The 26,940-nt window shown below is 32.9% G+C and overlaps 1 protein-coding gene across 1 annotated transcript; it reads left to right on the top strand.

The window, feature by feature from the left end:
* Positions 1-468: 468 nt before the first annotated feature.
* Positions 469-25,945, top strand: LOC131800875 (uncharacterized). The gene is made up of 6 exons (XM_059118729.1): positions 469-646; positions 3,396-3,560; positions 24,748-24,888; positions 25,285-25,484; positions 25,551-25,672; positions 25,735-25,945. The coding sequence occupies exons 1-6, from the start codon at positions 469-471 to the stop codon at positions 25,943-25,945; spliced, it is 1,017 nt and encodes a 338-aa protein (XP_058974712.1).
* Positions 25,946-26,940: the final 995 nt, after the last annotated feature.

A 26,940-nucleotide genomic window follows, 5' to 3' on the forward strand; every position in this document is an offset into this window, starting at 1 on the left:
TGGACGTTCGTTGCCATCATCGTCAATCTGTACCAGTACTGCCCCAATGCCATAGTCTGAAGTGTCACAATGCAAGTAGAATTTTCGCGTGAAGTCAGGGTTTGACAAAACAGGTGCAGTGGTTAATAGGTTTTTGATGGTCTGAAAGGAATTGTGAGCTTCAGGAGTCCAATGGAATTTCTTTTTTGATGACAAAGTTTCAGTGATGGGAAATGTGATAGAGGAAAAGTTCTCAATAAACCTCCTATACCAGCTGGCTAGGCCTAAAAATCCTCTGATCTGCTTTACATTTTTGGGTACAGGCCAGTTGGCAATCGAATCTACCTTTTCAGGGTCCGTTTGAATACCCCCATCCCCTATAACATAACCCAAATATTTTGTTCTGGTTACACAAAATTGTGACTTTTCAATATTTAGGGTTAGATTGGCTTTTCGAAATTCTTGGGACAGACGAACTAATATGGCTAAATGACTGTTAAAGTCTTCAGAAACAATAACGATGTCATCTACATATCCGAATACACAAAATCTAAGGTCTGGCGGAATAATCATGTCTACAAGCCGGCACATTGTCTGAGGGGCTGTGCAGAGCCCGAAAGGCATCACTACAAACTGATACAGTGGCCTTCCGGGCACTGTGAAAGCTGTAAGTGCCTTGGACTCCTCTGACAGGCCAATCTGCCAGTAGGCATCTTTTAAGTCCAGTTTGGTTATAATATTTGCCTTAGGCAACCTCGCAAATATACCCTCAATACTGGGAAGCGGATACGCATCCTTCCTGGTGACTTGATTCAATTTTCTCGCATCTAAACATAAGCGAATTTTATTGGGCTTTACGACTAGTCGCATAGGTGACGACCATGCAGATTTAGAAGGCTCTATGACTCCAAGCGACAATATACGGTCGATCTCCTGATACATTAAATGCTCTACAGCCGGAGAAACCGGATAAAATCGCTGTTTAACGGGCTTGGCGTCACCTATGTCGATATTATGTTGCAAATAAGAGGTTCTACCTAGACCTTGCTGGGTAAAACTTGGAAAAAGTTCTATGATTGTTTTCAATTGCACCTGTTGATTGGAGTTTAAAGGATATTTAACATCGGAATTTGGAATTAATTCAGATTTGGAGTAAGAGGACTCTAGAGTATTATCGAACAAGACGCCCGTAGATTCTACAGATAAGACATCAGGCAGTTGGCAAGGCCTATCCGACGGATTGCTAGTAATAGAATTATCAAATACGTCAGGGGCCAATGCGAAGGATTTCCAAAAATCTAGACCAAGTATCAGGCGTTGTGTTATGGAGGGCACTATTAATAATTTCAATTTGTGAAATTCTCCACGAAAATGCATATCAACACTCAAATATCCTAGTGTTTTTTGAATGGATCCATCTGCAGTCCTGACCGCTGTTTTTCCTGGGATATATTGGGGATAACTTGAAAAGTCCTGTGAGGCTAAATCAGATCCTATGCAGGAGATATTAGCACCCGTATCTAATAGACCATATTCAGTAAAATTAAGGAATTTCACTTTGGCATACAACCTTTTATCGGACGGAGAATTGACTATAGTAGAAATGACGTATTTTAAGGATTGTTTTCTTCGTCGAAAATAAAGTCGAAGCCGACAAGTGGACCTTTTTGGACGCTTAGATTTTGTGGTTAAAGGTTTTGATACAGAAAAAATTTGGTTGCGTTTCTCAAGATAGGTTTGATATCTTTCATGATATGGACGAATTGGGTAGAGATATTTATGAACAGTTTTTTCTTGATTTATATCTGGTTTAAGTATAGTGATATTAGCTATGGGGTATTTACTTGGAGAGGGTTCAGGTGCGACTTGAACTTTTAAGGAATATTGCTGTTCTGGTTTAGTCGTAAGGAGTTTTTTGACTGCATAGAGACTTTTCTCTTAGCACATTTCACACATTGTGGTTTGTATATATTTTTAGAACCACATCCATAGCAAAATACTTTTCGATCCTTGAGACAATCGTCCCAACAATGACCGATTTCATCGCAGTTCCAACATTTCAAAACATATGGCTCTTTATTGAGGGCATCTATACAAACATCCTTATTTGGTTCGTCAGAAACTATTCCGTCCGATTGTAGTTCGGCAATATTTCTTTGAGCTTTTGAGGTTGTATTAGAAAATTGATATTTGTGGCTTGAATTTTTTCTATAGTAATCCTCATTCATTAAGTTTTCTCTCATTTGTACCAGTTTCCTGAGATGAGGAATTGTTAAAATTGGGACATCAGTCTTGCTCGAACGTTTGATCGGTTGCATATTTGAAAACGTTAAGCTAATTAAGGTGATTCTGTTTAAATCATTAAATACCCTTAAAGTTAATAAAAGTAGACGATCGAAAACAATAATAATATAAGTTTTTTAATAGTTCTGAAGTATTTCCAAGAAAAAATCTATAATAATTTCTGTTAAATAAACAAAAAAAAAACTTATTTCTACGATATAACTGTAACACAGAAAAAATGTTTTGTGAAGCAAATGGAGACGAGTCTCCAATATCATTTAGTAAGGAGAGAGAACTTAAAAACAAAACCCCAGGTTCAAAGTTTCTTGTCATGAAGAGAAAATTTGGTGGAGACTTACAGAAAGTCTCTCCATTTCTACTAAAAAAGGTGATTGATTCAACGTGCGGCGGAGAAGTGGAATTATGTAAGAAAACTAGGAGTGGATTTGTATTAATTAAAACCAAAAATGTTGATCAAGCCAAAAAATTGGTCCAATTAACCAAAATTTCACAAACGATTGTCGTAGATGTTACCGAACATAACTTCCTAAATAACTCCAAAGGAGTTATTTTCACAAAAGAAATAATTGGAGTACCAGAAGAAGAAATATTAAATGAATTAAAAATCTTTAACGTCATTGAAGTTAGAAAAATTCAAAGAAGGGCGAACGAAGAAATGATTGGTCATCCCACTAAATTCTGCCGAGACACCAAAAAATGCGTAAACTGTGGTTATACACACCACATTGACATCGAAAAAAACGAAAAATGTACTCTAACAACAATTTGCACAAACTGTAAAATTTACAAATTGGATGACACCCTTCATAACTCACTCGATAAGAAGTGCCCTATTTACATAAGAGAAAAAGAGATACAAGCTATAAAAACCATTCAAAAAGTAGATTTAAAAACAGCCCGTCAAATACTTAATCAAAGAACATGCCATTCCTCAAAATTACCTTCACAAAGTACAACAACAAATTACAACTCGTTCAACACTTTTGCTCAAATTATTCAACAAAAAGAAGATGTAAACAATAACACTTCCCTCCACGATTCCCCTCCCCTTACTCAAATTCCAATCATAGAAAGAGAAATAGCTGATAACTGTAACTCAAATTCCTCACCAGACACGTCACAACAAATGTCTCCACAAAACACCAGTTTGGATCAAGCATACGAAAACCATTATACTTTACAATCAGCGGATGAGAATAATTCTCTTATGCACTCATCCTCCCTCAACAACCAACAAGAGAAAGATGTATGCTCAGATTACTCTTTAATGGATGATGGTAATATTCCGTGCAAGAAAACAAGTTCTCTTAATTTAAAATCTAATAAAAATGTTAAAATTTTACCTAGAAAAATTTCTAATCGTTTAAAACGTCAATTAAAAAGTAAAAAGAAGAATATTGATATAACAAATAATAATGATGTAAATATTGTAGATGATGATTTTTAAATATTTGTATATAATTTTCTTTCAGAGCAATCTTAATATTTAGTTCTCTTTACCCTTTTATAATATTTCTCTTTCTTTTATAATTATGTCTTTAAAAATAATCCAATGGAACATTAAGGGATACATAAATAATTACAATGAATTGCTCTTATTAATCAAAGATCATACTCCGCATATAATAGCATTGCAAGAGACCCATTTATGTTCGATTCAACATATTCCAATTCCTATTAATTACAACATCTACAATGTGAATAACACTGAAAACTCATACGGTGGTTCAGCCCTGTTAATTCATAAAACAATTCAACATAGTGTAAACATGAATGGGAACGAATTTGATATTATTTCGGCAAACATTTCATCAAAAATTAATTTTACAATTGTATCAACCTATATATCCCCAAGTGTAAAATTCAGTTTAGATCAGTTAGTAAAAACCGTTGAAAACATTACCACTCCAATGTTATTTTTGTAGGCGACTTTAATAGTTGGCATAAGCAGTGGGGTTCAATATACAGCAATGGTAGAGGTAAAACGCTTGCAAAATTTTTTAATCAATCTAATTTAATTCTTCTAAATGACGGCTCCCCCACTCATTTTTCAACACATAATTCTTTCTCACACATTGATTTATCATTTGCATCTCCTGAACTAGCCATTGGCTCTCATTGGAAGGTATTTGAAGACCTCCATGGTAGTGACCATTTCCCTGTATATATAACTTTATTTCCTAAAAACTCATTTGGTAGCGTTAAATTACCCCCAAAATTTGACATTAAAAAAGCAGATTGGACCAAATTCAGAGATCGCCTCATACATTACAGCAGTACTCGACCTATCAGTAAAGATGTCAATAAAGAATCAGCAAATTTGAGAAAAATCGTACATCAAGCTGCGAATGAATCTATTCCCTTGATAACAAACCGAAAACAAAAGACTGTTCCCTGGTGGAATAGAAAATTAGAGACTCTGAAAAAGGAACGAAATAAAAAATGGAACAGTTTCAATCGTAACATGACAACAGAAAATTTAATTGAGTTTAAGAGATCAAATGCAATATTTAAAAGAGAGATAAAACTATCAAAACAGTCTAGCATAAATAAATTCACAGCTGAAATAAATCCCTTAACTCCAGTTTCAAAAATATGGAGCAATATAAGACGATTTAATGGATTAAATAATAATCACGATGTACACTGTATAAGAAAATGTGACACTGATTTTAGAATAGTGCAAAAGGATGACATTGCAAATGCTTTCGCCGAATATTGGTCTAAAGATTCTAAAGATGATAATTTTTCTACAGAATTCAGACAAAGTAAAGCTAGAACTAATCCTACTTCCAACTATATTCCTTCTAATTCGGCTATAAGTATAGAGGAACCCATTTCATTGTTTGAACTTAATTCTGTCTTAAATTCGCTTAAGGGTAAAACACCTGGAGAAGATCGCATTAACTACGAAATGATTTCAAAGATGCCAAACGAAATTAAGAATCGACTCTTAATCCTATTCAATAATATTTTTAGAAATAATATTCCGCAGTCCTATAAAATAAGTGTTGTTGTACCTATCCCAAAACCTCAAACCGATAAAACATTATTGAAATCTTACCGACCAATTTCTCTCAACTGCTGTTTCTCTAAGATCTTAGATAAAATCATTGCGAATAGACTCAGGTGGTTTACAGAGACAAATAAAATTCTTTGTAGTCAACAAATTGGATTTATGCCGGGAAGATCTGTTATAGATAATCTTCTTTATGTAGATAACCTAATAACAGATTCCATATCAAAGAGGAATCATATATCACTAATTTCACTGGACTTTTCTAAAGCTTATGACAAAATAGGCGTACATGCCATTATTGATCAATTAAAATCATGGAAACTAGGTCCCTCTATAATTTCATATGTTTTTAATTTTATGAAAAATAGACAAATAAAGGTTATAGTTAATAACAATGTTTCAAAATTATTTCCTCTTTATAATGGAATCCCACAAGGATCACCATTTTCAGTTTTATTATTCCTTATTTCATACAACAAACTATGTAATGTTCTATATAATTTCAAAGACATAAAGTTTTGTGCATATGCAGATGATTTCATTATTCTAAAACAGTTTCCTCGGAATGCTCACGAATGGGATTTAAGCCCAATTATCCGCAATATAAATCAATGGTCTCACTATTCAGGTGCATCGTTATCGGTAACTAAGTGCAAACATCTGCACATTAGTCGAAAAAAGGATTGTAAAATGTCAATTAATATAGGTGAATGTGCAATACCAACAGCAGAATCGATGAAAATTCTTGGAGTTTATTTCAACTCAAGATATACGTGGACTTCCCATATTGAATACCTCTTGACATCATTACCCAAACGACTTGATATTATAAAATGTTTAAGCTGTAATAAATTTAAATCCAATATTTGTACCATACTCTCAGTAATTAGATCCTTAATAATCGGTAAAATTGAATACGGAATATACATATACGGGTTTTCTTCAAAACAAAACTTAAATAAAATTAAAACTTTGTATAATAGCGCAATCAGAATCGCATTAAAAGCTTTTCGTACAACTCCCATTAATAATATGCTTTTCGAAACAAAATCTCCCACTTTAGAAGATATCCGAGACAATGCTATTAAACGTCTCTACAAAAATATAATATTCAGCGGGGAAACCCCTAACTCTAACTCCATCAAAAAGTGCCTTAAAAGAAAAAGAGAAAATAGAATAATATCTACAAACAAAAGAATAATTGATTTTAGCAGAAAAAACGACTTACCTTTAAAGTTTATAAAATTACCAAGCTCCAACAATTATTTAAAATACTTAAATGAATCCATAATAGATGAACTTAGCCTGTGTAACAAAATATCAACCCCTAAAGAAATGTTCATTCAAGCTTTTCGAGAAATTAAAAACAGATTTAAAAACTTTAAATTCATCTATACTGATGGATCGAAAAAGGACGATATTACTGCTTTTGCTATAACTACAGATAATACTGTTTTATACAATGCTTTTTTGCCACATCATTTCTCGTCAGTTTTTTCTGCCGAAATAATTGCAATTTATTATGCTATTGATTATGTCAAAAAGAAAAAAGAAGAATATATCATTTGTACAGACTCGTTAGCTTCATTGAAAGCCATAAAGAATAAAAACAATAATGACTATTACCCTAAACACATCAGAAGTAGTCTTATAAATTATGCCCCTTTAATAAAGATTATGTGGATACCTAGTCATTGCGGTATCAACGGTAATGAATTTGCTGACCAAACGGCAAAAAATGCTCTAAATTCACCTTTAACAACTGTTGACAATTTTAATTTTAGAGATGTTAAAAAACTCTTAAAAATAGATATGAATACAACTTTATTACAAGGATTTACAAAAACATCTGAATATTATAAAAGGTAAATGAGGGAAAAAATACAATATTTGACTACCTAAAATATAATAATTTTCAAAACTTAGATAAAGTCGATATTACCAAACTGATTCGGCTCAGATTAGGTCATACAAGAATTACTCACGGACATTATATGGACAAGACAATTCCACCAACGTGTTCATTTTGCAATATCGAATATGTTTCGATCGAACATTTATTGGATAATTGCTCATTTTTTGAGACTGTTCGAAGGACTATTTTTAAAAATATTGCACCAACATCTACTTTGAGTTTCCTTCAGGATAAACATGTTTCGGATTTGATAAACTTCCTTAAAACAACAAATCTGATTAAGATGTTTTAACAATGTAATTAACTTTATACCCATTAATGTTCCATTTGACTTAAGACCTTAGATGTCAGGCCATATCCTTTTCTGTATATTTAGCTTGTAATTTTTTTAGTTATAAGTTAAATTTGTAATAAATAAATAAATAAATAAATAAATAAATAAAATTGGGACATACAGAAGTTCGTGACGAATATCTGGCCTCAGATTTCGTACAAGAATTTCTACTAATTCCTCTTCGGGAATTGGCTGTCGAAGTTTGTCAGCTATTAAACATATAGCATCATAAAATGAATCAAAAGATTCGCCTGGTCGCATCTTTCTTCCTCGAATAGCTTCCATAAGATCAAAATTGGATCTAAGATCTTTAAACTGACAGCGTAAAGCGCCACAGAATTCATTCCATTGAATGGAATCCACATTTTTGTGGTACCTCCAGTACCATTCTTTAGCTTTGCCTGTTAAAATTATGGGTAAATTCTTACAAATATAAGTAAAGTTGTCATTCAAATGTTCTTTAGTTAGAGTCTTGATCCGATAAAGAAATTCATCAACAGATAGCCCACTGCTGGAACCATCAAATTGTAAATTCCAGTTCTGGATAATGAAAGTTACCCTATCTGGCCGTAAAATCTGTGAATTTGGTTCAGAACTAGAAGGTTTAGAAATATTGAGGGGATTCTCATTATCAAAGTTCGGTTGCTGGTTTAAATTCACACGAGAATTGTCATTCCTTGAATTAAGGTTTCTTGGAACAGAGGAAGTATTGGTTTGAAACTGAGTTCCAATGTTAAAATTTTGAAGAATTTTAATTATATTTTTTCAATAATTTGATTGAGTTGAGAATAATCAATTTCATTGGATTTATTTGTGTTGGGATCTCGAATGTGAGCATTTTGTATTGGTTGGTTTTGCTCCGCATTTGAGAAATTCATAATATTATTGTTGTTGTCATTGGAAAATATCTGAGAAGTAGAATCTTCTATTAGTTCGTTCATATTATCCAAGTTATTGCTAGCATTGAGGTTTTCTGAGAGTAATGTCCGACTCAAATTTCTCGTCATTGGGCGATTAGTCGCCGTACCACGACCTTTCCCACGATAAGCTGGGCGAGATTTTTTTATGATTCCTGTCTGGGTTGACATCTCATTGGATTCAACACAATTAATAGGATACTTTCTCAGATTTGATAGTTCAAATGTCTCCTTACACAAAGGACACTGTGAAGAATTAGCTAAAGCTAGTTCTATGCAAGAACGATGGAAAATATGTTGACAAATGTCAATAATACAACACTCTTGAATTTGCGAATTTATCGCGCCTTGGCAATAATGACAGTTCAAATTCTCATCAACGGAGGTTCCACACTCCAAATTAGGATTCGGCATAGGACTTCTGAGTATCGACATTTTAAAGTTTAAAAATAATAAAAAAACAGAAATGAAAATATATTTTCTTTACGAAAATAGATTAAAAATTCAAAACAAAAATAATATATAACCACACGTTTCTTACTTTTGTGGTGAGGCAATAGTGAGGAAAATACTGCTGGGTATCTAAGAATTGATTAAGAAATAATATCAAACTGGGCTATGGAGTAATTATAGGATTATAGACTGCTAACTATAAGACAAACCATCATTCTACAGATCCTCGAACTGATATTTTCGGACTTGGATTCGCCCCAGCAAAACCAAAGTGTATCCAGAATAAAATCAGGATGATGATAACTAAGTCTTGTAGAAAGGAAAATCTATAAGCCGGTAATTTACTTGAAGTACTTTTAACAAAACTACTTTGACCTCATTTATACAGGTACAGAAAAGATTGAAAAAGGGACATCCCGGTCAGAAATTTCCGAAACCATCAGAAAACTGATAATCCTGAGAGCCTTTAACAATTATTCCGTACTCTGGCCATGACGGAAAAGAAATTTTAATAAAAATATTTGTTAAGGAAAGTTAGGACGGAGGATGTATGGGACAATTCGCTCTTTAAGGATAATGCAAACACATTTTTATATGAACTTGAATTCTTATTAAAGAATGCTATTTCGCTATAACAAAGGATAATAAATTCCTTAAAGGATTCGATTTTTTTCGCCCCACGTTGGGCGCCATTCTATTTATGCAATGTCCAATCTCGACTCTCATTGATACTTTGTAAGGATATTCAATCCTTGGCTTGAGTCTTATCAAATGAACAGAAAGGATATTTAGTAGTAAGGTATTGATAACTAGTTCGAAAACAATCAGACTGGGAGCCTTTAATTCGCTAGCTAACAGTCGTGTATGGGGGGGTTCGTGTCTGTTATTGATCTCAAACAATATCCTTCGGACATAAACAAAAAAATATTTTATTGTAAACTCCCGAGATATAACAAAAAAAAAAAAAAAAAAAAATTAAATTTGGATGCACTGGTTTTCTGGCCAACTATTGTACCCCGGTTGGTCCAGATCATAAAGGAAAGCGGTCGGAAAATCAATCTAGATACTTGTATAAAGAAACTCCTGATGTTTCTTGGAGTTTGTGCCTCTTAACCCTTCCATGGTCTCAATGGCATAATGTTTTGTTGGGACCCCTAATGCAATTTCCTCCCTTCAAACTACCTCACCACAGTAAGAAAACTGATTATGGTTTAGAGATTCATCTTGTTATTACAAGGAGTATTTAGATATAAGCCATTAAAGGGATTCTAGAAAATTAAATAATTCAAGAAAATATAAAATATATATAACAGAAGTGGTTATACCTTTTGAAATTCATTTGCTTTAAATGTAATGATTTAAAACTAATTTCTTTAAAGCTATTTTTGTATTATGATTTATAAATATGTACTAGATTAAAGACAACTTGTCTTTAAACGAATCAGATGGATGAAAAATGTATATCTAGGATATTTCATAAATCATAAATATATTCCATAATTTTTTTTTTTTTGTAATAGATATATAAATGTTAACGAAATGTATTCAGCTATTAAATTCGTTAATTTAATATGCATAAAAAAACTAAAACTGGATAAGAAAAAAAATGTTTCCTAACCTTAACTAATTTTGTGGATGTATTCGAGAGAGATACATATATTGTGATACCAAAATTACAAAAAAAAAAAAAACAAATTTTAAGGTCCTTTTGGGACAAAAAAAATGGTCTAAAGGACAATATAGAAATTATAAGTTTTCGGAAATATTTGATCCTTCGAATACATCCTTTTTTAAGGACCCATATGCAAATATTTCAAATATTGATTATAATTTACTTACTTACATCGAATTTCTTATTTTTTGAGTTTTTCTCTTGTTTTTGTGTTTTCTTAAAGATCTGGACAGCTACATACATTACATTGGTGTGATCGACGAGGCCTCGTAGAACTTATGCTTATTTTCTCTGTAGGATTAGAAGTAGTAATAGTTAATCATTTGAAATGTATTGCATATGTTCAGGAGAAATTCATAGAAATTATGATATAATAATTTAAAAGAACTTATCTGACTTGATTTCACAAATTTTATAAATACAAATTGTAATACTGCCGGAGGTGGGATTCGAACCCACGTTACTGGTTTCTAGACGGTGAACAAAGCCAGCTTCCCACGCCCTGGGCTACCGCCGGTGTTTGGACACGGTGTTTTATAAATAGGTTTTGTGTATTTACAGCCACGACCTTGGTTCAATCATCGGAACACTCCGTCACTCGGTTGAGAAGTTATTTTAAGAAATCGGATTTGTCTATGTCAGGTCGTAAAGCTTGGCTGAAGGCATGTAGCCTTACACAATGGCCGGTTTTACACAATTTCCAACTGTTGATAGATTTCCAAGGAAAAAACGGTTTTACCGTCGGTAGTAATTAAGATAGTAGAAAAAATTGTCCAAAGCAAAAAAGGTGAAAATGATGTTCCAACTGGCGGTAAATCTTGTTAACTGGATAAGGACAATTGTGGAAAATCTATAAAAATAAAATAACTGGTCTAACACCAAACTTGCATAGAATTTGTACGCCACTGCTTACCTTGTTTTTAATTTATTACTCTTTTGGTTTAGTAAAGTCGATGGACTTCAAAAAAAAAAAAACAAGTAAAAAAACATTAAGTTCGGCCGGGCCAAACTTTTAATACCCTCCACCCTAGGGTAAAAGAACATTAGAAAAAATGTGGCAAAAAACATTAAAATGCGAATATCGGGAGGTACCGTTATATAGGGGCTACACCAACACGTGCACCTATAATTACAATGTTTCGCCACACGAGCTAGGACCCATTATGACCCGCAAATACCAACTTTTACACAAATCAGTGAAAAAATGTGGCATAAATCATCAAAATACCGAATATCGGGAGGTACCGTTATATGGGGACTATACCAGAACGTGGACCTATACATGCAATGTTTTGCTACACGCTCAGGGACCCGTTGTGACCTACAAATACCAATTTTCAGACAAATCCGTGAAAAAATGTGGCATAAATCATCAAAATACCGAATATCGGAAGGTACCGTTATATGGGGACTATACCAGAACGTGGACCGATATATCTCATTTTCAATACCAACCATCCTAGGGACAATACACACACTTGTGCCAAATTTCAAAGGTCTACGTCAAATAATGTGGGCTCTATCGTGATTTCAACAGACAGACAGACAGACGATCAGACAGACAGACAGACGGACATCGCTAAATCGTCTTAGAATTTTATGCTGATTATGAATATATATACTTTATGGGGTCTACGACGAATATTTAGAGGTGTTACAAACGGAATGACAAAGTTAATATACCCTCCTACCCATGGTGGAGGGTATAAAAAAAGAGATACCAATCGAAAAAAATCAGAGGTCTTTTTTTTTTTTTTTTTTGGAGAAACCTTTTAAATAACTTTTTGTTAGTTTTTTCAATCCTGCTTATTTGTAGCGCTTAAAAAATACCTTGAAATACAGTTTAGTTGTGTTTCCAAGCAAATTGTGGAACCAATTTTACATAAAGTTTCCGGATTTCTTTGATATTTACGGATTTATATGCACTTTTTGTTAAGTTTAAAACAAGCAAAAATGAGTTGGTATTTTTTTTCTCTTCGCTTAATTGTTGTTCACACTATCAGAACGAGGAAGCAAAAGAATGATTGTCGATTTGTTACAACTGAGGAGAGTGCCAAATTCGTGGTATTTGATTTTCACCACCAACATGCAATATTACGGCGAATTTAATTGACAATACACACGTAATTTATACTTTAGACGGACCGTTAGTTACTACTACATAGCTCGGAATTAATAGCTCCGCCTCTTATCCAAAACCGTAATATCGTAAAAAAAAAATATTTAGTTTTACAAAATAAAAATAGTTTGTTCTAACCGGGAATTGATCACAGGTCCTTACGCCCCGGAGTCCAGCACGCTTCCTCTGCGCTAACACTGCATGTGTGGCCGGATTGACACAATACTGGGATTAGCAGATTGGTTACATTTCCTGTTACATTTTCCATTAAGAGATAACAAAATAGTGATGCAAAATATAACGCAAAAAAATGTAGGGCAAATGAGCAGTAGTATCCCAGCACACAATTTTAATACCATTGGCTAGGTGAGTTATTGTCGGAGCGTAGTTTCTCACAACAGACAGAATACAAGGCAGGCTAACTTTGAAAAAATTGCAAGTATAGAGGTCTACCTGTTTGCCTTGTAATGTCAGAATTACTATCAAAAAAATAAAAAAAAAAACAAACAACTTGTTGCATTGATTTTGAATAAATAATTTAAAACTGCGAAAACTGAATGAAAGGTCAAAAATTCTTTTCAAAATCATGTTCTATATATCTCTTAAGCTTTATTTCGCGACAAAAACTGTAGATTTTGTCGATGCATACGTCGCAATAAGCATTTTTAAAAAAACACCCGAATTTGAATATTTTCTGAACAATTTTTATTTATTTTATTTTTTATTATTGAAAAGAATACACACACATAAACAAATGAAGAAGCCAGAAAAATAAAAAAAAAATAAAATTATATGTTAGTTCTGCCCTACCTTAAATTCATTGTACCATGGTAGTACCCATTACTATATACGAAGACGTGGGCCTGCACAGACAGTTTTCTGTTTTAGGCTGTAGTTTTCATTACGAACTCCAAATACTAAATTTGAAATAGTTCCGGTAATTAATGTCGCTGAAATCATCAAAATACCAAATATCGGGGGGTGTACCTTTATATGGGGGCTATACGAAGACGTGGACCTAAATGGTCCATGGTCCTGCAAACCTAATACACATTTGAGTAAATTTTTATCAACTTACTTCACTTCTTTCGGAAGATAGAGTGATTTCCACAGACGGACGGACATAGTTAAATCGACATATAATTTTATGCTGATCATACCATGGCGGAGGGTATAAAAATGTTTACTTTACCCAAAGACGGAGGATTTTAAAAGTTCGGCCTACCCCACATAGTGGAAAGGTGTTATGTCCTTGTGCAGTTGTTTGTAACAGGAATAAGAAAGCGAGATATACCAATAGTTTCTTTTGAGGATCTTCATAGAATCACTTTTTGAGTCGATTTATGCATGTCAGTCGGTCTTTCCGTCTGTCCACGTATTTTTGTGAACAAAATGCAGGTCGCATTTATTATTCGATTGAGATTAAGTCTTGCAAACAATATTTGTTTGGCCCAAGGACGAATCCTATTAAAACTGTTAATGACCGGATCAGATTTAGCTATAGCTCCCATTATATATTTATCCGGTATCAGGTTAATTGTGCACCAAATGCCTAATATCAGTCCAAATGAACTTAATGTAGGCAAAATCGACCAAATTCATCCTGGAAATAAGTATATCAAATTCGGAGAAAATCGGTTCAGATATAGCTATAGGTATCACTCGATTTGGTGTTTAAGTCCCCCACATTTCTAATATGCATCCCACAAGAATGATGTTTGGTATCAGATACAGATACAGATCGATTCAGTTTTCAATACATATCACCCATATATCTTCGTCGAATTTCGGGTTAATAGTGCAGCAAATGGCCAATATCTGTCCAAAAGTCGTGAATTTTGGTACACCCGACCGGATTCAGTCTAGAAGTAGGTAATTTGGAGAAAATCGGTTTAGATATGGCCATAGTTCCCATATATATATTACATCCGATTCGGTATGTAACTCCCTAAAATTCGTAATATCAATTCGACAACAATGATATTTAGTACCAGATATCTTATAGAGCTCGGAAATACCTGTGTCAAATTTAATTGAGATTGGCTAAGATTTAGATAAAGCTCCTAAACATCCCTTATCCGATTTCAAATAATGGCTAATATCAGCCCAAATGGAGTGAATTTCGGAACGTACGTTCCCATTTTGTGAAACTCGGCTCCGGTATATATTTTTTAATATAATCCCTCTCATGCACTCTACAGCAATGTTATTTGGTACAAAAAAATAAAATGTCTCCGTCATATTTAGTGAAAATCGATTCAAAATTGGATATGGGTCGCATATTTTAGTTCCCTCAGAAACCAAACTATAGCTGCTCTAAAGAAAAATGTTATAATCGACCGCCCTCGACTTTTGACTTTTCTCTACTGGTTTTTACTTGTTTTTAAGTCACACTGATGCGAATTTCCGTCTGCATATATTTGTCATTGTCGTAAATTAATTGAAATCTTTATATTTCTTATATACGTACAATCAATGATATATCAACTTAGCCCATTCTCCATGGCTTGGGTAATATATATTCTTTAATTTTAAATTTTAATTATTATCAATTAAAAATACTTCAGCGAATTGCAAAGAATACAATTCGGAAGCATGTAAATTTAACCACTAAAGGGCAGAGAAGGATAACAACAATATACAAAACCTACAAACACATCCCATAACATTTACAAAGAAGGACAACGACACCAGCGACAAGAAGTCAACTATGACAGACAATGATTATTTAGATAATTTTATTTATTATACCCCTGAGGTTGAATGCAAAAGCAACGAAATTCTCAAATGAAAAACATCACAATTGATAACAACAACAATAATGTAATAATGCGATACATATGTCCAACTAAACTTATGTGGCATCAAGGAGGAGAGACTGGCTCACGTTTGAAATGCGAACTAAACCTTCACTCCCCAACAGTTACAAAGAGGTCCTTTAACGAATGTTGAACAGGGGTGAAATGCTCATTGAATATTTGAAAGATTTTCGATTCTTTGCTCTTCACATCCCACATTGGAATGAACCACAAAAAAGAATCACAGATGTGATGTAAACACCAATTAATTTTTTATATGAATGTCGGCATGACCCTTCCCTTCACCTACCCCTGCATAAACATGCATGATGTAATGTTGCTCTCACCAACACACATGATTGCCTTAAATTAGTATTCTCTGAGTCGATATCACGTTTCTAACAACTTCTTACATGATGCGGCTTACACGCCCAGACGTTGTCGATCCCATCAATAATTGATAAAAATTATGTGTCGATTAGAAACATGAGCTGTCTGATGCGAAGATTTGATCAAATCCCAATACGCTCATAATAATCATTTTGCAAAAGTTGAACCTGCAACGAAAGCACTTAGGAATGTTCTGGCCGTTGCTCATGAAATCGACGGAGTGTTAGTTCTCAATTGATTGTTTTTTTATTTTAGCAAGAAACTAAAAACAACAGACTGTATATAAAATTATTTCATGTCTGTCTACACTTTCCCTCATTGTGTTCATATACCTGTAGAAATATATTTTAACTAATACATACCTTCATTACATTATTAGGGTTTCTTTTGTTGTTAACCACAGTTTGCATTGTTCTTAATTAGCATAAATGCATTTAAATTGTTTGCAGTGTTTTGCCATAGGGCTGTCTCATTTCATTGTTTAAGTCGGTGTTCTAATCCGATTGACTAAGTTGAGTAAAAGACCTCTACCATTGTTATGAATATGTTACCGATTAGCATTTGTGTAACATAAAATGCAAAAAGAGCAACATAATATAGGGTCGTCTTTTATTTATAAAGCCTGCTACTGCGTTTAACACATTTATGTTTATGCCACTGTCTGATTACTAAAGAGATTACAACAGACAAGGGGACATGGCTACATCAACCTTGAATTGCTACCTTATTAAATTTACTGATTTTCTTAGGAATGTAAAAAGTTATCAAGACGTTCATCTAGCAAAGCAAGAAATCGCTTCTGAAAATATTCATATCTACCACTAAACTATTTTTACGAAAATTCAAGACATTAATCTCGAATTTGTAATTATGTGCAGGATTGCAGTGCAAGATGTACAATTTTACAGCAATAATTGCTGTTGTCCTGTTAAATGGACAGTGTCAAGTAGGCTTTTTATACCCCCACCTTGGAAGGGAGAGCATAACAAATTTGTCATTCAGTTTTTAAAACCTCTTTAATTCGTCGTAGACCCCATAAAGTGTATTTACATATATGATCATGAATATATCATGATCAGTATAAAATTCCAAGTTTATTTAACGAAGTCCAGCTGTCCGTCTTTTTGTCTGTTTAAATCACGATACAATCCACATTATTTGATGTAGAGCTTTGAAATTTGGCACAATGGTTTGTATTGTGTATAGGATGGTTGGTATTGAAAATGGGATATATCGATTCGTATAGCCCTCACATAACTGCGTAGCACGTTTTGCTGTAGCGCGAATATAACATCACCTTCGGATATTCGGTATTTTGTCACATTATCCAATATGGGTGTATTTTCAATTCGTTCCAAATATAACGTAATTACAACAGACAGACACGCTCATCAATAATATATAATTTGTCGGGTCTAACATGAATATTTCGAGGAGTTACAAAAGAAATTACAAAGCTAATATACCCTGGATACCCTGCGCAGAGGGTATAAAAGGGGAAACCAAATGAGAGCCCAAGATTTATTTTCAAAATAATGTTCTATATATTATTTGGGGGGCATCATTGTGTTTTAGTGTGTAAAATGAATACTGGTATTGAGCTCTGCGACAATGGAATTGGACTATAAGATTTTTTTACAAATATATATGGATAGCTTAAAAAAGCCGCGTATTAGGTCAGGGTATTATGTTTTTGTGCATTTGTTTGTAACAGACAAAAAGAAACGAAATAGACACATAGTTCCTTTTGATGATCTGCATAGAATCGAATGACGGTGTATTTTTGCAATAAAAAAGGTCGTGCAATAAGATCCTGGAAAAAGGATCGGGCAATAAGATCCTGATGAAATTTTGCACAAATTATTTGTGTGGCCCAAGGACGAACCCTATTGAAATTGGAAATAATCGGTCAAAATTTATGTATAGCTCTCATATATATCTTCATCCGATTTGCCTTTTATTGTGCACCAAACGTATAATAACAGTTGAAATAGAATGGAATTTTGTACAGACGACCAAATCGAAATCGGTTCAGATATAGCTATAGCTCCCATATATATTGTTCATCCGATTTGTTATTTTTGTCCTCCGCAGCCCTAATATGCACTACAACCTTTGGGGAAATATATCGACTACAGCTCAGAAATACCTAAGCTTAATTTTATTGAAATCGGGTCAGATTTGGATATAGCTCCCATATAAATCTTTATCCGATTTGCCTTTTTTGTGCACCAAACATGTAATAATAGCCAAAATGGGATGGAATTTGGCGCTTATGACCGAATTGAGTCTAGAAGTTAGTTTGTCAAATTTGGTGAAGATTGGTTCAGATAAAGCTATAGCTCCCATATATATTGTTCATCCCATTTATTGTATGTTCCCCACAGCAGTAATATGCACTCCATAACAACGATATTCAGGGAAATATATCAAATACAGCTCAGAAATATCTTCGCCAAATTTTATCGAGATATAGCTTCCATATAAACTTTATCCGATTTCAAGTTAATTGTGCACCAAATGGCCAATACAAGCCCGAATTGAAAAGACACAAATGTTTCGGCTTGTTTAGTCATTTGAACTTTAAATTATATTTAATAATCATAGCTTGTATGATTTAATTCTCCCATACAAACTGTTAATTGTTATGTGAACCTCTACTAAATATGCAAAATGGTGTAGGGTATCATAAAGCCGGCCCGCTCGATTTAAAGAATTTCTTTACTGGTTTTATATATTTTTGGCTCACAGTATATTACACCAATTGTTTTGAAAAATATTCCACATTTTTTCAAATAATTGAGACATTCCATGCACCCCTTATGATTTTTATTGGCTTCGAGGAGAATCTTAATATCCGAATTCGAACTAAATCTCCTATTCGACAACACTTCTCGAGTATATAAAGATAAATAATATGGAACTCTTGGAAACTTTTTTATAACCTTAGCCATATGGGTGCAAAGGGTATATCATTTGATACGGCTAAAACGTGCTCATCGAAATAACGGTATTAGACCCTTGGACCAAATCCATTTCAGGACAGTTGGAGTCGATCTAGGGGTGTACAACCACCTATCCGGCTGTCTGTCTGACTGGCTGATGCGTACAATAACTCTCGAAGGGATTATCCGATTTGGTCCAAACTTGGTACATCGTAATATTTTTGTCAAACTTAGATAGAATTCGGAGAAGGGCAATATCGGTCCACTCCTTCTGGTACCTCCCCCACAAAAGGTCGAAATTTTCAATATATATATATATATATATATATATTTTTTTTTTTTTTTTTGCACAGAAAGAGAAAGGATAATCCGAATTTGCTCCAACTTTGCAAATCCTCGTAATATTATAATAAAACTTAGATCGAGTTCGGTGATGGGCAAAATCGGTCTGCTACCAAAGGGTCAAAATTTTCAAAGAAAATAATTTGCCCCATAAAAAATAAAAGTTGAACCGATTTTGCTCAAACTTGGCAAAGCATGTGCAAAATGGACACTAGCGGCCAACTCCAAAAAATACCTGTCCCACAAAATTTGGCCAAAATTTGGTGTAATTACTCTTATAAAATGTAAAATAAGAGTTTAATTGTCTTAACATTTCACTGATCCCAATATTCTTAATAACGCAAGAACTGGTGTGAGTATGGGATGTCGGTCCACTCTATCTGGCAACTCCCCCTAAAAAGTGTTGACATTTTGAATAGCCGAAATGCTCATAAAATGCGAAATAAGTATCCGATTCATTTTTGGCATTTTCATTAAAATCAGACAAGATCTGTTGTGAAGAGGGTTTATATTAGAACACTCCTTCTAGTATATCCCCCACAAAGGGGTCAGAATTGTACATAGCAAAACGCTCATAAAATGCGAAATAACCCTCAGTTGCTCTTCAAATTTTACATCTCTCAATATTTTTACGAATAATTAATAAAAATCGCCTAACGCCTTCTAGTACATGTCTCACGAAAGGTTACAATTTTTAACATTTATGTTTCTCATATTTTTCCCAACCAGAGATCTGGGGCTGGGTTCTTGTTCTATGAAAATATGAAATGAAAAATATGTCCTTTATAATATTTATAGCCTACAGTACTATGTTATAAGTTTGATTGGGCCAAAAATTATATAACACCTCGAAATATTGGTTTCCCACATAGGGAAGTATATATGGATCTTCCTATCTCGCCGAGCTGAGTCGATCTAGCTATGTATGTCCGTCCGCCTGTCTGTCCATGTTAATTTGTAATCACTCTACAGGTCGCAATTATGTCCCGATCTTCACGAAATTAAGAATGGGGGTAGCCATTGCTTATTGCTTTTAGAGATGATCGCATAATTGAAATGGACCAAAAACTGAAAAAATTCCTAATTTGCAGTTGCTCTACAGGTCGCAATTATAGACCAATCGAAGCGGAAGTTAGCGGGGGCTAGAGCTCTGGGCTGGGCAGAAGCCTTCCAATTTTGATAGTCATCGGGCAATATTTAGTGGGTGAAATAGACCATAACATTTGTGTTAAATAAAAGTAAATTTTTTCAATAAACCGCGAATATTTTTAATCCCGGCGAAATCATAAATAGAAGAACAGGTCAATTTTCACCGTTACGTAGATACCAATAGTAAATATATAGGATATATATAGCGAAATATATACAATGTATCTACGCAATGGAAGGCGATGTTAGCTAGAATGTTAATATCTCAAGAATGGCGGGACCGATTTTGACAAATTTTGTCAATTCAGAATGTCCTCTTGGCATAAAAAAATCGCATAAAAAGATGCCAAAAATGATATTAATATAGATTTTGTAGTATTTTGTGTCATTTTTTTATTTTTTCATATTTTTTATCGCATACGATTTTTTCAATTTGACTTATAATATTGAAGTGTATATTTTGTAATATTTTTTCACATTACACCACAGGTTGGCGTTATTATTATAGATTGCAATTATCTTCCGATCCTCACGAAAATTTCCACAAGGGTAGGGTTAGACTCAAAAGTGCTACCCCTTTTATTTTCAAAGATGTCCGCAATATATTTAGGGGTTGAAATGGACCAACAACTAAAAATTTTCCTGATTTTGCAGCCGTTATAACGGTCACAAATAGAAACCAAAGGACACGAAATCTCGCATGATGTTAGAATTTGGGACAGCGGGTAAAATGGACCACTACTTTTGTGTGGGAAAATACCTACATTACTTACAGGCGATATCCGAAATACATAAAAGGCGAACTTTGCAGATACTCTTGCTTTTGGAGATAATCGCAAAATATTTAGGGGTTCAAATGAACCAAAAACAGAAAAAATGTCCTGATCACACAATTGTATCAAATCGACACGCCTGAGATGTGAGTTAAGGACCGGGAATAATTCTAGCATTTTGGATGACCATTGGATTATATTTAGCTGTAAAATGGACCACAACAATTAACAACACGATGGAGTGCGTAAATATTGGGCAAATGTCCCTGGTCAAAATGCTAAGGGTAACATCTGGGCAGTACTCCGTGACATAATTTCAAAAGCGAAATCTTCCAAAATGGATTTGGACATATGGAGGCTTCCAACATATTGTAGTGCAGTAGGGTATCACATGGTCGGCCCCGCATGACTATAGCCTTTGCTTACTTGATGTAAATTAAAAATGATTTTCAAAGAATAAATATTTCTAATCTCAAAGTTTATTAAACAAACACACTGAAGTGGAACCGAATCAAAACGGCAGACATTAATAAATTATTGCACTGGGAGATCCCGTTTCCACCACCAACTATAGTCGCTTTCGGACATGTCAACAGTCACACTTTCGCTGTGACTGTTGACATGCCGCCATTTCCAGCCACCACCATTTCCAGTGACTGTCGTATTTAACTTTTGTTGTTTCTTCAGGAAAAAAACGTGAAAATCCACTTGAAAACCAAAATTATGTCAACCAGAATTGTTCTCTGCGCTCCAAGGTGGGGTGAAGCAACGTTGTAATGAATATTTGTCTTGCAAATAAAAAAATCACTTAAAGTTTCTATATTGAAATATTTAAACTACACAAACACGCCCAAGGGCAACCAAATGCAAAAACACACAAGGAATCTTTAATACCTGGTATCTACTCAAAACGAATGTTACGAAAAATGCAAAATAAGTATACAAAAACCTAAAAAATGAGTTCCCTAATTTTAGGACCAGTAAAACGACCCACAGCCTATTAGTGTGAGCCTCATCGTTAGGGTGGGTCGATTATGATGACATTTTTTTCTGTTATTGTTGATCATTGCTGAGTGATAATGTTTACTCTGGGGTGGTTCATTAAAATTTTTTCACTTGATTTGAATGAATTATCAGTGATTTTTTGTAGTTTTTTTGATTTTTGTAACATTTTTCGTGACATGAAAGAATGTTTGTAATATATTGGGGACTAATTAACGATTATGTACGCCTTTTTTGTGTGTGTTTTTACGGGAACAATGAAAAAAAAAAACATTGATTTCTTTGGATGCTGCTAACCATGGTGTGTGTCTGACACACTTTTTGGGTGCATGAACCCAAATTTACCCCCGTCATTTTTTGTGAATCATTCTTTTTTAACGAGAACACCTTGACTTTTTTAAAGGATAATGGTTGATGAGTGAATGGACAAATACAATTCTGTGCAATGGAAAAGTCTTTTAAATGTTCTTTTTTCCTGGGAAATTCTTTTATCTCAAAAGTTACGGAAACTCTCCGTAACTGCAAGGCGATTCGCAGTTTTCATTTAACTACTATTTCCGATGAATTTGAAAATTGGTCATGCGAGCAACAAATTTGTGTTTAAAGTTCACGGTTCAAAGCTATTCAATAATTTCTTATATTTTTCTAAACTTGAAGAATCGTAGAATATATAAAAATATATCATATTATAATGATAAGATAGGAACAAGTAAAAAAGAAGCTAAGTTCGGGTGGGCCGAACTTTTAATACTCTCCACCATTTGGAGGAAACTTGAAATTTTCAAAAAAAAAAAACCGAAAACTACTATTTAATTGAAAACCGTTATATGGGGACCATACGTATGTATGGGAGGTACCGTTATATGGAGGCTATACGAAGATGTGGACCTGCATAAAAAATGTTTCCAATACGAAATTTGAAACTATTCCGGTGAATAATATTGCCGAAATCATCAAAATACCGACTATCGGGAGGTACCGTTATATGGGGGCTACACGAAGACGTGGACCTGCATACAAACATTTTTGTCATAGGCTGTAGTAGCCATTTCGAACTTCAAATACGTAGTTTGAAATAATTCCGGTAAATACACGCAGAGAAAAAATATTTTTCACTATGGTTGCAGAAACCATAACTATTGTTGCCACAACTTTTATATGTTTGTAGCAAACATGTGAATTGCATATTTGAAAATACTATGTTCCCTGCAACCATAATTTCCAAAATTTAAATCGAATTTTTGTAATATGATAAAAATAATTTACAATACCAATAGTCTTCACAATCATGTAGCTAATAAATTTACAATACATTTTGTAGAATTTTAAAATAATATTGTAAATTGTATGCGCTTGAGAGCTGAGCGTGTCAAAACATGTTAGTTTGATTGGAGAGTTCGAAGAAGTACTACGTGCGTAAATTTAAGAGTGATATAAAAGTGAACATTTAAAAGTTTTACTTAATACAATAAATATTAAAGAGTCATAAAATAATGACACATGCTCTCTATAAATACAATAAAAATAAAGTGAGTTTATTTCGCGTTCGCTTACAACTATTTTGAATGTGACTTTTTCTGAAAAAGAAAAGTAAAAGTTCTATTTAATGGAAAAAAATAATTAAAAGTACATATATGTAACTAAGTCACTGTAATACAATTAGCTTCAAGGAAAAGTACAACATTGAAAATATATAAAACACGTGTTTTCAGAAAATTCAAAACATGTGCACTTTTTAATATATATTTGTTTAGTTCGAAAATACATATTTTCAATTTTAACAATATATATTTTCAATTTTAACAATACATATTTTCAAATTTAACAATACATATTTTCAAATTTAACAATATATATTTTCAAACTAAGAATATATATTGTCCAATTTTAAAATATGTATTTTAAAAAATTACAATATCTTGTTTTGGATTGAAAATATGTATTGTTAAAGTTTGCAATATTTTGTGTTGAGTGTTGTGATCCCGTTATATTTCGGAGCATTTGCATTAGCTTCTGCATTCACTGCCTCTCGCTAGTTTTTGTTTGGCATTCAGAGAAGACGGATCACAAAAAAAGAAAAAAATGAATTCACGTAAATTGTTGAAAACAACATTCCAAAACAAAAAGAAATAGTTTCAGTGGTTTTTGATGGAATTAATGACTACGATTTGTTTATAAATAAAGGTAAAAGATGTATAAAAAGTGTTAATATTGTGAAAGTTCTAATTAATCATGCAGTGACTAATAAAAAATATTAAGTGAAAAACTCTATAAACAATTTAAAGAATTATGTTAATTATTTGTTTTATACATCTCATATAAAAGTGCAATACTCAAAAAAAAGAACAGAAAAATGTTCAGTCATACGCTTTAACACATTTCATGTTTTTGTTTGTTTGTTTTGTGTGAATCATCTCATCATGAAAAGGTTGGGTGGTTGAACACACAAAACAAACAAAGCATAGAGAGAAGTAAAGAGATTATCGTTTTGGGGAAAATTTTTTTAGTGCAAAATTGAACGTGAATATTGGGAACATTGAAGGTTCGTGGACATTGATGTGATTTTTAAAATTGACATATTATTTTATTATTAAATAATTTTTAATAAAATATTTAACCATCTTTATTTATTATAGTAAAGGAAACCTATAATATTCCATCAACTGAAGAAGTTCAAATTTTTAACAAGAAATTTTTAATAAAACCAAACATATTCACCGATTTGGTGGAACAGTATCTATCGTCAACGGATTTTATATTGGACGTAAATTTAATAAGTGAGTATCCACAAATTAAATATATTTAAAGTTGTGGTCACGTAATTAGAACATGAACTGTGGTAAGCATTTTTTGAAGTGTTTAAAAAAAATAATAATTCTGAGCTCTTAGATATACTAATTTTTTTTTCATCTGTAAACTATTTTCAAAAAAAGCAGTAACGTAAATATTTCCACGTTATTTTATAAAAACTTTTATTTATTAAAAATTGAATAAAATAATTTTCTATTTTCACACTAAACCTCTTAAGTGCAGTATATCTAAGTGTTCAGAATTATATTATTTTAAAAAATACTTCAAAGAATGTTCACCACAGTTCATGTTCTAATTAGGTGACCACCACTGTATATGTATGTAAATATAATGTGTAATTTCTAAACTAATTTTCGTTGTAGATGATAATTCTTCTTATTCCACCTCAGACTCGAATGATGAATTGGAATCACAGGCTTCCAGTTCACAAAATATAATATTTGGAAGTACACAGCCTCAGGTTATTAGAACTTTAACATGTATAACCGATGATATTTTTAACCAAAGCCAGGGGAATATTTTTATTGACAAAAATGCTTATCCTTCTGTTCCATCAACGGAGGTATGTAAAAATGTTTCTTAATTTAAAATCTTTTCAGTCATTATTAACCCCTTTTTATTCCCGAAGGAAATAAAAGAATATCCTGAAATTAAGCAATTATTGCAATGTAATAGTCTGCAAAATAAGGATAGAACAATTATAGCAAAGAGTATAGTGTCAAATATCCTGAGCCAAAATGTGAATAGACGGTATGTAAATCCTAAACACTTAACAATTTGTTTATATTCAGAGATTCTTTTTCAATTTGCAGTTTATATAAAGATGATTTGTTACAACTTTCCCGATCAATAATAGAAGTATTTCCATCGGAAGTTAGAGAAACTTATTACGTACCCTTTACAAAAGGTCATTTGGCAAAGGGTAAATTGTTTGACGCATACAATAATAAGAGAACACAATTAAGTGCAGCAGGACTGATAAATAGACGTGAAAACGTGAAAAAGAAATGTGAGTATGCTTAAATATAAGAATATTTATATGTTTTGAAAAACAATACGTTCTTTTAGCAAATTATACGCAATTGTCGGAAGATCACGAAACTGGCATATCAGCAGATGAATTGAAAATTCTTGAAACAACGAATGTAGATTGGAACAAAACAAGAGAACTTTGGATTAAATCTCATTCCTATCGACAAAACGAATTACAAAACAACGAGTTAAGTACTATTGACTATATACAAAAATACAACATTCATCTTAATGAGAACTTTCATGAATTGGTAAGTCTTTGAATTATTAATATTATGTAAATTTCGATTAATATTGTTCATATACTTCTCGCCTAGCTTCAAATCGATTTCAAAATACTGTACCCAAATTCCAAAAGCATTTACCAATGGAAACAATTCTATGGAAAACTAATATTGAAAGCCGAACAATCAAAAGAGAATAGCGTTTTACAAATTTTAGCGAATATCGACAGAACTGAGGACGAAGGTATGTATGAATATAAGAATATGCTATACATAATCATCCACATTTTTTTTGCAATAGATTGCAAAATTGCCATTTTCGCAATATTAATAATTGTATACTATATGTTAGATTTAATATGTTAATTTATATTATTACCTGTAAAATTAAATAAAATTTGATTTATAAAACACTATCCAAGATGTTTTTAATAATATACATAATATTAAAAAGGTAGAGTATAAGAAATGGTTGGGGCAAACATATATATTGTAACTTTTTAAAATATATATTTTAAGGCCAAAAAAAGTTTGGTAAAATCTTACCAATCAAATTATTGGGGCAAACAAGTAAATGGTTGGGGCAAACATATATATTGTAACTTTTTAAAAATATATATTTTCAGGCCAAAAAAAGTTTGGTAAAGTCTTACCAATCAAATTATTGGGACAAACAAGTAAATGGTTGGGGAAAACATATATATTGTAACTTTTTAAAAATATATATTTTCAGGCCAAAAAAAAGTTTGGTAAAGTCTTACC

The sequence above is a fragment of the Musca domestica genome, unplaced genomic scaffold (genome assembly GCF_030504385.1).
Source record: "Musca domestica strain aabys unplaced genomic scaffold, Musca_domestica.polishedcontigs.V.1.1 13, whole genome shotgun sequence".
In the NCBI taxonomy this organism is placed as follows: domain Eukaryota; kingdom Metazoa; phylum Arthropoda; class Insecta; order Diptera; family Muscidae; genus Musca; species Musca domestica.